The 12,304-nt window shown below is 56.1% G+C and overlaps 7 protein-coding genes across 7 annotated transcripts; 5 read left to right on the forward strand and 2 right to left on the reverse strand.

The window, feature by feature from the left end:
* The first annotated feature begins 536 nt into the window (after nucleotides 1-536).
* Nucleotides 537-1,517, forward strand: SCHCODRAFT_02554518 (uncharacterized protein). Its single transcript, XM_050343702.1, has 3 exons — nucleotides 537-755; nucleotides 804-1,135; nucleotides 1,192-1,517. Exons 1-3 carry the CDS (start codon nucleotides 593-595, stop codon nucleotides 1,444-1,446), a joined length of 750 nt encoding a protein of 249 aa, XP_050197951.1. The 5' UTR covers nucleotides 537-592; the 3' UTR covers nucleotides 1,447-1,517.
* A 92-nt stretch (nucleotides 1,518-1,609) lies between these two features.
* On the forward strand, nucleotides 1,610-2,424 carry SCHCODRAFT_02516745 (uncharacterized protein; the record flags this gene model as incomplete). The annotated part of the gene is made up of 3 exons (XM_050343362.1): nucleotides 1,610-1,793; nucleotides 1,902-2,275; nucleotides 2,359-2,424. 3 exons carry the CDS (start codon nucleotides 1,610-1,612, stop codon nucleotides 2,422-2,424), a joined length of 624 nt encoding a protein of 207 aa, XP_050197952.1.
* A 576-nt stretch (nucleotides 2,425-3,000) lies between these two features.
* Nucleotides 3,001-4,810, reverse strand: SCHCODRAFT_02640780 (uncharacterized protein). Its single transcript, XM_050346170.1, has 5 exons — nucleotides 4,618-4,810; nucleotides 4,128-4,563; nucleotides 3,864-4,081; nucleotides 3,574-3,811; nucleotides 3,001-3,481 (listed from the first exon to the last, which is right to left on the reverse strand). Exons 2-5 carry the CDS (start codon nucleotides 4,429-4,431, stop codon nucleotides 3,300-3,302), a joined length of 942 nt encoding a protein of 313 aa, XP_050197953.1. The 5' UTR covers nucleotides 4,432-4,563; nucleotides 4,618-4,810; the 3' UTR covers nucleotides 3,001-3,299.
* SCHCODRAFT_02516673 (uncharacterized protein) lies at nucleotides 4,419-5,154 on the reverse strand (the record flags this gene model as incomplete). The annotated part of the gene is made up of 3 exons (XM_003027771.2): nucleotides 4,419-4,563; nucleotides 4,618-4,832; nucleotides 4,885-5,154. 3 exons carry the CDS (start codon nucleotides 5,152-5,154, stop codon nucleotides 4,419-4,421), a joined length of 630 nt encoding a protein of 209 aa, XP_003027817.1.
* A 2,399-nt stretch (nucleotides 5,155-7,553) lies between these two features.
* On the forward strand, nucleotides 7,554-9,219 carry SCHCODRAFT_01161491 (tannase and feruloyl esterase; the record flags this gene model as incomplete). Its single annotated transcript, XM_003027503.1, has 3 exons — nucleotides 7,554-7,893; nucleotides 7,946-8,628; nucleotides 8,683-9,219. The coding sequence occupies 3 exons, from the start codon at nucleotides 7,554-7,556 to the stop codon at nucleotides 9,217-9,219; spliced, it is 1,560 nt and encodes a 519-aa protein (XP_003027549.1).
* Nucleotides 9,220-9,551: 332 nt separating this feature from the next.
* Nucleotides 9,552-11,496, forward strand: SCHCODRAFT_02640787 (uncharacterized protein). Its single transcript, XM_050346171.1, has 11 exons — nucleotides 9,552-9,708; nucleotides 9,762-9,823; nucleotides 9,879-9,956; nucleotides 10,008-10,146; nucleotides 10,193-10,282; nucleotides 10,338-10,642; nucleotides 10,691-10,759; nucleotides 10,809-10,848; nucleotides 10,895-10,951; nucleotides 11,001-11,066; nucleotides 11,144-11,496. Exons 1-11 carry the CDS (start codon nucleotides 9,564-9,566, stop codon nucleotides 11,275-11,277), a joined length of 1,185 nt encoding a protein of 394 aa, XP_050197954.1. The 5' UTR covers nucleotides 9,552-9,563; the 3' UTR covers nucleotides 11,278-11,496.
* A 553-nt stretch (nucleotides 11,497-12,049) lies between these two features.
* On the forward strand, nucleotides 12,050-12,283 carry SCHCODRAFT_02515809 (uncharacterized protein; the record flags this gene model as incomplete). The annotated part of the gene is made up of 2 exons (XM_050343334.1): nucleotides 12,050-12,124; nucleotides 12,176-12,283. 2 exons carry the CDS (start codon nucleotides 12,050-12,052, stop codon nucleotides 12,281-12,283), a joined length of 183 nt encoding a protein of 60 aa, XP_050197955.1.
* Nucleotides 12,284-12,304: the final 21 nt, after the last annotated feature.

The raw sequence follows: 12,304 nt of genomic DNA on the forward strand, positions 1-12,304 counted from the left end.
GCCATGCACTGAAAAACTTGTCGTCTCAAGGGATCCCTGCCACCGTCTCGTTGCGCATCTTTTGATGACCTCCGGCGTCCGACTGGGTACTTGTGCTGGCTGTGTTGCAATTGCTGGTATGCGACGAAGAATCATATCAAACGGGTGTGTCGGTAATGTCGCGTAGCTCGAAGAAATACCGCGGGGTCCAATTTTATCTTTTCAGATTCTACAGCTCTCTCGGCGCGTCCTCTACGTTCGACACTGCTCTTGCTATGCAACTGCGAACTCGGAGGATTTTGACTTGGGATTTCCATGATGTTCGTAGTCATCTGACAACTACTCTGTATATACGAGTAATAGTACTGGCTGAAATACACCTTACATACATGGCGATCAGCTGCTCAGCGCTCAGCGCCTTGCATGGCTCAGTGAGCCTCGGCAGGCTCGGTCGATTGAGCGCATTGCGGTCAGCTGACCGCGATCATCGAAATTGATCCGGGCGCACGTGTGACGGAACAGTACTCGTCGGCGCTCTTCAGCCTGTCGCTCTTACCCCCCTCTTCGCATCCAATGAACGAGATTTTCATAGCTATGCCGCGAGTGCTATCTCATGGATGGCGGGCTGGATTCGGTCAAGGTTGCCGTCCCGCGGGCGCAAGAACGGATGTGTATGCAGCGCGCGGAACCATCGACTGAGGCAGCGGGAGCATCTACCATGCAATATTGTGTCAAGTGCGCCTTCCTGACTACCATCCTCCCCAGCGATACACCAGGTAATTGATATTCCATATCTGACGAACGACACTGACCGCCTTCTCCAGCCAGCATACTCAGCATGTCCGATCTTTCCCCCTCCGACGACGGCCTCCGAGACTTCATGCGAGATCCTGACAACCCCCGTACTCTAGCGGTGGCCCTCCGAAAGGCGATCGCAAAGGTCTATATGGGGCGCGGTCCTTTGCGCAAGTACAGATCTCTACACGAACACGCATCCGACACCGAACTCGCACTGGCGGGAAGGCACATTAACAACCTACGCGCCGGGAGAAGCCAGGATGTAGATCAACTGGGTCGTCACGCCCTGGAAGCGTCGCTGAAGAGAGTCGCGGAGACGCTGCCGATCCTTCGGTCGCTCACGCCCAGCAGCCATCGGGTGCGTTGCTGTATGTCTCGCGCGCTGGACTGCCCTTGCTCATTGGCGACCCCCAGATCCTCGTCACCGAGTTCTCTTCCGAGGCGACGATGCTCAAAGAGGCCTCTACCCACTCTCCGCACCCTTACTCGCTCACATCCAAGAACACGGCGCTCTCGCTATACACCCTCCTCGCCGCCTTCTCACGCAACAGCAATGGCGGGCAAGTCATCGACGCTTGGGTCACATCCAGCCTCAGGCCACTCTTGGAGAAGGTTGGCTGTATCCTCTACATGCAGTGCGTACATTTCTGCGTAGAGAACGTGTACTGACCGCCGCCGCTGTAGCGATGGGTTGAACATGCAGGTTGATCCTGAGGGTGGCCCCTTACTCCTCGCGCCCGTTCAGCATGCCGTTTCGATGTTCTCGTCTGATCTTCCCGCTTCGTCTGCTCCTTCGGTACAACTTGTCAATGCAGTGCCCAACGCTTCGACCATGTCTGCCCCTGTGCCGGTGCCTCCTCCGACAGGCAACTCTCCTGCTCCCTACGCGACTGCCTCGGTTTCTGCAACTGCCTCTCCTTCGCCCGCTTCTTCTACGGCTACCTCGGCATCTACTCCTCCCGCCCCTCCGCCGCTTGTTCCGACAGTCCCCGCACCCGGTGCACCGAAGCCCGAATGTGAGTCCACTTAGTCTGCCACCCCGATCGTTATGTGTTGCTCTTGAAGTAGCAGCATTCCCCGTCGTGGCTGCGTCCGAGTACATGAAGCTCACCTGGTTTCTACAGTCCGCCACAAGCGCAAGGCTGTGCAGTACCCAGAGTCCTCTGAGCCGCACAAGAAGGCGAAGCAGACGTCTGGCGTGCTTGACCAGAAGCCCACGGCCGGCGCGTCCAGTTCGCAGCTCCCGGCCGGCGCCCCCAACCCGAAGCAGATACCCGGCGCGCCCGTCATCACGCGGATATCAGGTATCCCCACTGCGAAGCGTGCAGTCGGGAGTCTTGACGCCAAGCATGGTGCTGGCAGCAAGCGCGTACCCGACGCGCCCGGGATGAAGTCCAACACGTCCGGGGCAAAGGCAAAGCTCAACGCGTTGAAGAGGTCCTTGTTCGAAGGCAAGGAAGACACTCCACCGGCCGCTGGCTCTTCGTCAGCGCCTAATGTGAGTCCTTCGTGTCCCTTGCGTGCTCTCCTTTTGTTCATATTCTGCACCATTTATTGCGCCGATCCTGACCTTACGCCCAGCCTCCCAATAAGCCTCCGAAGAGCAAGAACATGAACTTGCCCAGCAAGCTGAAGCAGTGGCGTTAGTGATCGGCTCGTTTCTGCCTCTCGATTCGGGCGAACGTCGCCGCATACGCACCCTCCAACTTTTTCGATGATTCTTTGCCCTTTGGCCTTGCATCCTATTCTTCGCTACGTCTCGAGCGAGCCCATGAACATCTCGGCGACTCGATCTATCTATCCTTCTATTGGCATGTCCTCGCGCGCGCATGGCGTCGTACCGGTGATCGGCCTTTGCTCCACGACTTTTGTCCTTGGCTTCGTAACTCTACCTGTCCGTTATGTTGCCTGTTCCCTTTGCGACTTGTAAACCCTACTCTACCTCTTTCACAGACATTGTGCTCTCTTAGCGATCTCTGTAGCTTGTAAACGCCTCTGTCATCACCTGTATCCTTACTACTATACAATGCCAGCCTACATCCATCGTTCACAACGGTCGTCTCCTGTGGCAAACAAAGCCTTCCTAATGCGGATGCTGCGGCATCGACCTCTCACGCTCAGAAGCGCCCGCACGCTTGGGTGCAGCCCCGCTTCGCACCCTTCATCGCTCAGACGAGGCTCTTGATTGGAGGGCTTCTGAACTGTGAGTTTGCGGACATTAGGCGAACATGAAGTGCGGTTGAGCAAAGCAGCAGATTGCTACAAAAGACGGGAATCCTAGCGATACATAGTGTGTAAGCGCGGAAGACCGGACGCCATGGGGTACATAGTGGTGCAGTGTGGTGTAATCCGAGGGTAGTGCATGGTACAAGAATAGGTAGGCTGTGCAAGGTCACCGAACGAGAACAGATACAGAAAAAGGATAGAAAGAAAAAACGAGTGAAAGACTTCGAAAGGACTCCTACACGAATGCGGCAAGCGATCACGGCGAGAGACTCCTCCTCTAGCACATGCAGAAGCTCCTACGTAGATGAAACGACTGGCCGGATGATACCCAGATCCGTAAGGAGGTCCTCGGTGAGCATCGCAGCGACGATGTGGTCGGCGGTGGTCAGGACTGTCTCGAATGGAGACAGGCAGGAGTGGTATTCATACCCTTGCGAGCTAAGCTCGAGGAGGTCACGAAGGTGCTGTCGGCGCGAATCTGCGCCAAAGTTAGCGATTGAGAGGAGATGAGGTCGTTAAAGCACGCATAGTCATGCGGTCGAGAATGTAGGACGAAAAGGGAAGACTTACCAAGCGAGCGCGTATCATCCGAGGTGCTCTGGAGCGGTGCAACGGCCTTGATCACCGAGCGAACGATAGGCTCGTAGATCTCAAAAATGGTATCACGAATCTCCTGGATGGACCGATTGTAGGTCGCGCGGCCTAGAGCGCACATGAACGGATCGTGCTCCTTCGGTGCCTCCGGGAAACCGAGTGCTGACGCGACGCGCTTGGTGAGCTGCGCGGAGAACAGCGTACGGTGGGCCCACTGGCTCAATATGAGAGGCGTTACATCGCGAGAAAATATAAGCAAGACGTACCGTAGCTTGATGCGCATTGAGCGAGCCGGATGGCGCAGCGTCGTCCAAGACCGCGAAGAGAACATACCGGAACGTGATTCCACCAACGAGCGCATCGACTTTGTCGCCGAAAGTCAACGGACCGTGGTCAGATGACAAGAACTTGGACGAGACGTGACGCAGGGAGCAGGCCTTGCTGATGTCGGAGAGCGTGCCCTGCACGGCTTGCTGCTTGGATTCTGTAAGATATAAGTAAAGAGATAGCATGACTGATGATAGACGTACTGCCTTCCGACCCACGATTCTTCGTGCGCGGCACCTTCGTGGTGCCGACGAGCGGGTCTGCGACGGTAATAGAGGGTATCGGGATGGAGGAGACGCTACCGTGAACCTTCTGCTTTTTCTGAGGCGGAGACCCTTCGATCACATCGCCTGCCGCGGTACCGCTGTCGCTACTTCCCGGAGCCTCCTCGCGAGCATCCGCGTCAGTGCCAGAGGGCGCGTCGGTCGCTTCAGGATCTTGCCCATGATTGTCGCGGTTTCTTTTCAACCCTATCGAGCTGTCCGCCGACGAGGCTACCGGTGACATGTCGATTGGTTTCCCAGAGAGAAGACGCCGTAGGTTTTCGTTGCCGACATCTCTTCCGGTATACGCTCGCGTTGGACCGAGAATGTGAAGGAAGACTGCAAAGGACGAGCGGTATTGCCATGGTCCTCGAGACTGCACGCATACATCAACATCCTGACTACACAAAACGCGGGATCTGGCACGTACCTCTGCAGGAATCCTAGGACAGCCGGACTGACGAAAGGTTGGAGCAGGGCGAAGACGAAGTTACGAGCTTTCTGTGTTCCCAGGGTGTCGAGACAGCCGACGATCGCACGGAGCAAGTCTGCGGCGGCCGTACCGACTGTAGGGCCGTGCCAAAGGTTCGCCCTCTTGCAGAGCGCGTTGAGGAAGGTATCACCGGTCAGGACGTCGGAAGTGACCTGTCGATGTGCAATGAGGTCAAGGCTGACTTGGCAGAATCCATGAACGCACGTCCAGAAGCTTGGCAGCTGTGCCATTTGCGCAGAGCTCCCCCGCGTCCAGATATATCAACTCGGCCGCGAGCACGCTGATGAGGTAGCCACCTCTCTTCTGCGCCATGTCGAAAACGTTGCGCGAGCCAGTGAGAGTGATCGGCTCCAGTTCCTTATAGATCTCAACAAGTTGCGGAACGATGTCGATCTGGATGGGATAGGTGGCGAGGGCAGCGAGGGCGTAGCATGTTGTGGTGTCGTGGGCGGTCGCGCTCCGTAGCAGGCCCATGTTGAGAGCGTATGGTAACGGCGTGTGTGTCGACTACGGTACACCTCGAACCCGTCAGTCCAGTAATAGCGAGGACGAAACAACAGACGTACGTCGACGATGATTATGAGATCGAAGGATGGTCGGGCCTCACAAACACTCAGCGACGACGTTGGCGATCCTGAGTGCAGAGTAGCAGAGTACGTAGCGGACAAGGAGTGCACATCTCCTCAGGAGCAGCTTTGGAATTTGCCTTGTCGTCGTTAAGCTCAAGCTCTGGCAGGTCGATACGGCCCGGTCCGTCTCCAGGCCGGTTCATTGCACGGCTCATTCAGCACTGTCGTTGATGCTCACACTTGCGGATTCACCAGTATATGACGCGCTGGCATCCATAGTCATACCGCGGATGGATATTCAGAGCAAACTCGGTCTGGCGTTCAAAATGAAGAGATCAGAGTTGAAGTAAGGGTTGGTCGGCCCACGTGTCGGCCATAAACGGAAATTGGAATAGTTTCCGGCTTATGCCGAGTACAAGCGGGACCAAACAGACCAAGCTACACAGAGCTACACTTGTCTCGGACGTCCATTGGTTGCTCAACGCGTCATAGAACGTGGTCTACGCTCTTGCTATCAGTTTGCATAAGGACTGGCGTAAGGTCAGTTATCTTAACATACGATCCAGCGCACAGATTCACGAGCTCAGCCCGCGCTCACGCACGAAGGTCTCAGCCAGGATCTCAAACTTCCAGCAGTAAGACTCTGCTTTTCAGACATCAAGCATCATAATCACATGTAAGTTCTGAGGCCGCACGCAAAAGGATATAAGGTGGGCATTCGGTCGCACAAACTCATCCAGTTCTTCTTTGCCCTTTATGCCTTTGTCACTACCCTCTCCCCCTCAGCGCTCCATACATGCGAAAGCCATCCTTTGGGACTAGTTCGTCGACGAACACAGAAGGATCATGCTAGCCATGTAACTGTGACTTGTCGGCGGGCATTAGCTTATGGGGCGCGCAAGCCGGATAACTGACTATTAGGCCCCACCCCTGGCACTCGCTTCGTCCGAGGGGCCCAGGCGAGGGATGGATCGATCGTCAGTCCCTGGCTTTTCCTTTCTTCTACTACTCCTTCATTGTCCACTTCCTACACCCCACCACCTACCTGCTCCTAACATGCGACGGCCATCCTACGGGACTAGATTGTCGGCGGCCACAGTGGGATCATGCACATCATGTACCTGTGGTTCGTCGGCAGGCATTAGCTTTCGGAGTACGCACTAGACTGGCTATTAGGCCCCACTATCTCGCACTCACTTGAGGAGCCAGACGAGGGAAGGATCGATCGCCAGGGCTAGTGCGCAATCCTTGTCATCATTCACCCAGCTTCCTATACATCCCCGCCATCTTTTACATGCCCCTACCGTCGTTTCCCAACCTCCCCCATCTTCTATAACCCGCGTCATTCCCTTAAATCCTTCACCGACACCATGCTTTTTTTTCGTGTCACGCACGCTCCACTGCACGTCCTTCCTCGTCGTGACTATCGCTTTCTCTTCCTACTCTGTGTTGGCGATGGACGGTGCGTTGCACTACTTTCTGTATCACTTACCTTTTTTCCAGACCAATGGGAATAGAACTGTGTTGTTTGCGCTCGTGGCGGTATGTGCTTTTCTCCTTCCCAGCGAAGTTTTGCGCTTACAACGTCGTATCGGCAGAGTATCCCGCTCCCACCTTCAGGACGCCGTGACCACGCATTGTCCTGTGTAAACTTTTGGGCCATTGTACCTGTCTGGCGGTCCCTTTTCTCGCGTCTGTATGGGACATCAATGCATCACAAATGCCATCGTCGTGCTTCCAGGACCTCCGGTGTGACTCTCGTGAACTCGTTCGACGAACTGTTCGCGTACGCCCAACGCCAGGATCTCGCCCGTAGTATCGGCACGAGCCGACAGATCCGACGCACATGGTCGAGGCGACGTTCCTAATCTTATCAGATTCCGACCTCTCGCTCTCTCCCATCACCCCCTTCTCGCTGCGTAGTCGCTGCGCAGGCAGATCCTGCATTTTGGCTATACACCCGCCGTAATCTTGGTATACACTCTCCGTAATCGCTATACACTCTCTGTATTTCGGCTATACATTCGCGGCCTTTTGGCTATGGATCGCAGTCCTCGTCCGCATGCTCTCGCTTCTCCGTCGTCTTCTGCGCATAGCTTTCCTCGACTCTCGAGCTGCTGGTGACGGCTATGAACATCCGTGTGGCCCGCTGGGTCGCATTTCCAGTCCTTTGGGTGGCGGCGCGTACTCTCGAGCGTTAGAGTTTTCGATGCATCCGAAGCTATACCGCGCGCCTTGCGCAGTATAAAAGCTGAGTGCCGTGGTCTTCATCGACAACCACAATAGCCCAGCATGGCTCCTGCAATGCGCCCTCTCCTCGGTGCGCTAGTCGGCGCGCTCGCTCTCTCGACCTTTGTATACGCCCAAAGCGATTTCTCGTCCAATTGCTCTTCCTTCGTCGAGGCGATCACTCTTGAGAACGTCACCGTGCAGTCGACGGAGTTCGTCGCCGCTGGCACGAACATCAGCGTGTACGTGCCCGAGTCGTGCATGTCGGCCTCGTACCAGGTCGTTAGCAGCAACCTCTGCCGCGCCACGATGAATGTCTCGACTTCGGACCGCAGCGGTATCCGCCTCGAGGCGTGGTTCCCGCAGAACTACACCGGTCGATTCCTGAGCACGGGTAATGGCGGAATTGGAGGATGTACGTACTAACCTACTCTCCAACGCGCAACTGGTGACTAACATACATTCAGGCATCCAGTACAGCGACCTCGACTACGCCGCCTCCCTCGGTTTCGCCGCCGTCGGCGCCAACAACGGCCACGACGGCATGACCGGCGAGCCCTTCCTCAACAACCCGGACGTCATCACCGACTTCGCCTGGCGCTCCCTACACACCGGCGTCATCGTCGGCAAGCAGCTCGTCGAGACCTTCTACGGCGCGCCGCATAACAAGTCGTACTACCTTGGCTGCTCAACCGGCGGACGACAGGGCTGGAAGATGGTGCAGGATTTCCCAGAGGACTTCGATGGTGTGGTGGCGGGCGCACCGGCGATGGCGTTCAATGCCTTGCTGTACTGGAGCGGATCGTTCTACACGGTTACGGGCACTTCGGACGACCCGACCTTCGTGCCGGTCGACTTTTGGGCGAACAATATCCACCAGGCTGTCCTTGATCAGTGCGACGCGCTCGACGGGGCGACCGATGGCGTTCTGGAGAACCCGGACCTCTGCGACTTCGACGTGACGCCACTCATCTGTGCGGATGGCAACACGACCGACTGCTTGACCGAGACGCAGGCGGAGACCGTGCGCACGGTCCTGAGCGCTATCTACGACGGGAACGGCACGCTCGTTTACCCGCGCTTGCAGCCGGGCGCGGAGGTGATGGCAGGGCAGCAGCAGTTCAACGGGCAGCCATTCGACATCACTCAGGTATATCCCATCCCTCTCTTGACTGCCGACTCGAGCTGACGCCCTCTCTCGCAGGACTGGTATCGCTATGTCATCTACAACGACTCGACCTGGGACCCCGCGACCCTCACCCTCAACGACTACGCAGTCGCCCTCGCGCAGAACCCCGCCGGCATAGAGACCTTCAACGGCGACATCTCAGCCTTCGAGGCCGCTGGCGGAAAGGTCCTCCACTACCACGGTCTCATGGACGGCTTGATCTCGTCCGACAACTCCAAGCGCTATTATTCCCTTGTGCAGCAAACGATGGGCAAGGACTCGTCCGAGCTCGACGACTTCTACCGCTTCTTCCCGATCAGTGGGATGTCGCACTGCAGTGGGGGCGACGGCGCGTATAGGATTGGGAACATGGATGGCGGGGCTGGGACGAGTGCGGACGATAATGTGCTCATGTCGATGGTGCGATGGGTCGAGGAGGGTGTGGCGCCGGAGGTTGTGCGTGGTGCGAATGCCAACGTCACTTACTGGCGCTCGCATTGCAAGTGGCCGCTGACGAACAAGTACGTTGGTCCTGGCTCGTACGAGGATGAATCGGCATGGCAGTGCAGCTAAGGGATATATCGTATCCAACGAACAGTGTCTGTCGTTCTTGATTAGTAGCCTCTAATGGGACTTGAATTTGCTATTCGTCTATACCAATCAACTTGTGATCTTCGTTAACAAACGTGTGGTACCCTGTCGCATTGAAACTCCACACTGGTCAGCTATCAATGCGCCCCGAGAACAAAAGGAACCGTGACAAAGACGCTGTCACACCAATATCAACATGCATCACGGGTTGAGCCTCGGCCCGATGGAGCTCCTCGGATCCACCAACCTCAGCTCCGTCTCCTACCATCATCTACTCAAGTTTATCGCACTTTAAGCAAGGTCACTACGCCTACGAGGAAGCGAGCATGAGCTCCGAACGTCGTTTGTCGCAGTCATATACGAGCCCACCGCCATACACGAGCCCGCCTCCGGCCTCCCAATCTCCGGATTCTCTTCAACAATTCCATTCGGACGAGTGGTTGAAGCAATGGGAGACAGTTCTAGCAAGAGGTCGGTCTTATATCCCGGAACTCTGACCTTGAGTCGATCACTGATGCTGTCAGACCTAATGGAGGCGGCAATAGCCAAGATAGACGCTAACGCTTCGGTCGAGGAAGCTTGCGATGTTGGTGACCACCCAACTATAGCTACTTGCTGGACTCTGGCTGAATTTAGTGCAGAGACTACTTTCCTCTAACCTTCCCTGTCTTGTGGTCGAATCGTCCGACCCGTCAGATCCGTTCTCCGGTCTCTTCGACGTACGTGGAGAGCGCTCAGGGTTTGGACAGGCACGCTCACGTCCTCACCAGTTCTCCGACGTCAACGCATTCCTGACAATTGCTGCGACAAACCATACGTATACCCAGGAGGAGCTGCATGCATCTCCCCGTGTGGAGAAGGTCGTGAACGCCGCGCGTGCAGGCTCCGTGCCTGTGAGGCTGGTCAGCAGTGAGTCTGCTGAACCTCCGTCTTCGAGCATGGCCGACTCTCTCAGATATATCCGAGAAGAACCCACTCGAAGTGGTTGCTTATGACGCAAATATCGTGGACCTCCTCCAGGTATTTTCTCGTGGCGCGCACCGCGGTGAGTAGGTGGATTGCTCCGTGATGTTATCCAGACTTGATTCTCATTTTCCCAGTATTCGTCAGATCCGAAGATTGGTCCGATTTCGCAGGCATGGTCTCCGATGGTCGCCTGCTCTCTTGGTTACAGGACTTTGCCTCGAAAACACGAGCGCTTGAGCCCTTCATGGCATGCCCACTCAGGGGGCTGCCTCTCACCTCGTTGCACATGTTCGACGCCATAATCCACTGCAAGACGACGGATGTCGTCCTCGACGCGATGAAGCTCATGAGCGAGGAAGGCGTGTCGAGCGTCGCTGTCATTGACGACCTGGAGAGGAAAGCGCTGCACAGCGCGATTAGCGTGACCGACATCGGCAAGGTTCGCATTTCCGACCGCCTATCTTCTTGGGACTTACTGTTCGAATAGATTATCGTCCCCGCGGGCTCCAATCAAGCCCTATCAATGCCCATCCACGAGTTCATCAAGCTTGCGAGAGTAAGCCTCGATGAACACCCTCGAGTTGCTGCTAACTCCCATGTCATAGGAACCCTATGGCGCAGAAGACGGCGAAGAGCGATATCCTGGTAAGTATACAGATAGCGCTTGTATGAAATGTCTGACCCATCGCAGTGTACTCCGTCTCCTCGTCGAGCACACTCGACTTCGTTATTCAGAAGCTCCTTGCCAGTACGCTTATTCTTCAATTCACCGTCTCTCTCGCCCACGTATTTTGCAGCGAACGCACATCGCATCTTCGTAGAAACTGGTGGCATTCTTCACGGCTTGGTCTCGATCGTCGACGGTGCGTTGAGAGCGACGAATATCACTCAGATAGGCTGACATTGTTTTCATTTGAATTCTCACTTCTCTCATCGCTAGTCTTATCCCTCTTCGCCCATTTGGCAAAGCTGCCGAACGTGGATCCGACAACGATGAAGCGACAGCGGCGCGCATCATCAGTATCCAGTGGGTCACGATCCGGCAGTCGAGCAGGAAGAAGCCCCTTGATGTAGCACTTCTTCCTGATGATAATAATTGGTCTGGAATAGGGCGGCGGGGCTGCCAGTGGGAGGAAGGACTCGGTAATACGATGGATTGGATGATAGAACGAGGGTATTCATACGAGGAAGAAGAATAGCTCAATGTACAACAATATGCTGCAGCGTACTTCCATGGGAATAATGCGAACGGGATCCCTCTGACGCCACAGAAGCCTTTGGCGCCAAAGCCGCACGAAAGCCACATGGGGCAGGTGTTGGCCATAAAATCCCGGAGAACCAAGAACGCACGTGGCATGCACCCCACAAGTGTACCTCATACCAAACGTGCGCTAGCTTCGACGTTAGTCAGTGAGCCAAGACCGTCGTTCGCGTTCGGAGGGTTCTCATAGTGACAGTCAGGCTCTGATCGTGAGGGTGTAGATAAAGGACTAGATCTGGCTGCCAGCCGCCGTGAGAACCTGGAGGCGCGCCTCCCACAACGCGCACCACCTCAATGCTGCGCATTGGCGCGAGACCACTGCAAATTGGCGCAGTGCGCATGGGGACGCCCCGCACCCTCCATGGGACGCAGCAGGTATACATATACGTGAGAGGCGCGCCTGATGCCCTCAGTTCCTTGACTCTGCCCGTCACATACCCGCTCTCTTCTCCACTGGGTACGTCGCGCTCTGTACCTTTTCTGCTGTCGGCGCCCGAGCTCACGGGCTATATTCAGCTACTCCCTGATCGCTCACAAGTCTGCCTGCAAAGCCTACCTTATACGACATCCATCATACTGCACGCCATGCAGTTCTTCCGCGGCAGCTTGATCCTTGCGATCGCTTTCGTCTTGCCCGCCGTCACCGCCTCCCCCGTCGCTGTACGTCTACACACCTGATTCTGCATGACTTAGTCCTGACAAGCCGTCCAGGTTGGCGTACGACGCGAGCTCAAGCCGGTCAAGGTCGGAGGCGAGTCCCGACTGGCCGTACGAGGCGAATACCTCGGCGAGCGTCAGGCTGGGTCGAGCGACTGGTAGATGCACCGCCGCGCCGTCGTG

This window comes from Schizophyllum commune, assembly GCF_000143185.2.
Source record: "Schizophyllum commune H4-8 unplaced genomic scaffold SCHCOscaffold_12, whole genome shotgun sequence".
NCBI classification, from domain to species: domain Eukaryota; kingdom Fungi; phylum Basidiomycota; class Agaricomycetes; order Agaricales; family Schizophyllaceae; genus Schizophyllum; species Schizophyllum commune.

Excerpts from the sequence above, each read along its gene's own strand:
- SCHCODRAFT_02554518 (XM_050343702.1), top strand. The coding sequence starts at position 593 with ATGGATGGCGGGCTGGATTCGGTCAAGGTTGCCGTCCCGCGGGCGCAA. Across the intron at positions 756-803 it reads CCTCCCCAGCGATACACCAG|CCAGCATACTCAGCATGTCC; the intron begins GTAATTGATATT and ends CGCCTTCTCCAG. Across the intron at positions 1,136-1,191 it reads TCACGCCCAGCAGCCATCGG|ATCCTCGTCACCGAGTTCTC; the intron begins GTGCGTTGCTGT and ends GGCGACCCCCAG.
- SCHCODRAFT_02640780 (XM_050346170.1), bottom strand. The coding sequence starts at position 4,431 with ATGTCACCGGTAGCCTCGTCGGCGGACAGCTCGATAGGGTTGAAAAGA. Across the intron at positions 4,082-4,127 it reads GAATCGTGGGTCGGAAGGCA|AATCCAAGCAGCAAGCCGTG; the intron begins GTACGTCTATCA and ends TATATCTTACAG. Across the intron at positions 3,482-3,573 it reads GGATGATACGCGCTCGCTTG|ATTCGCGCCGACAGCACCTT; the intron begins GTAAGTCTTCCC and ends ACTTTGGCGCAG.
- SCHCODRAFT_02640787 (XM_050346171.1), top strand. The coding sequence starts at position 9,564 with ATGAGCTCCGAACGTCGTTTGTCGCAGTCATATACGAGCCCACCGCCA. Across the intron at positions 9,709-9,761 it reads GGAGACAGTTCTAGCAAGAG|ACCTAATGGAGGCGGCAATA; the intron begins GTCGGTCTTATA and ends TGATGCTGTCAG. Across the intron at positions 9,957-10,007 it reads CGTTCTCCGGTCTCTTCGAC|TTCTCCGACGTCAACGCATT; the intron begins GTACGTGGAGAG and ends CGTCCTCACCAG.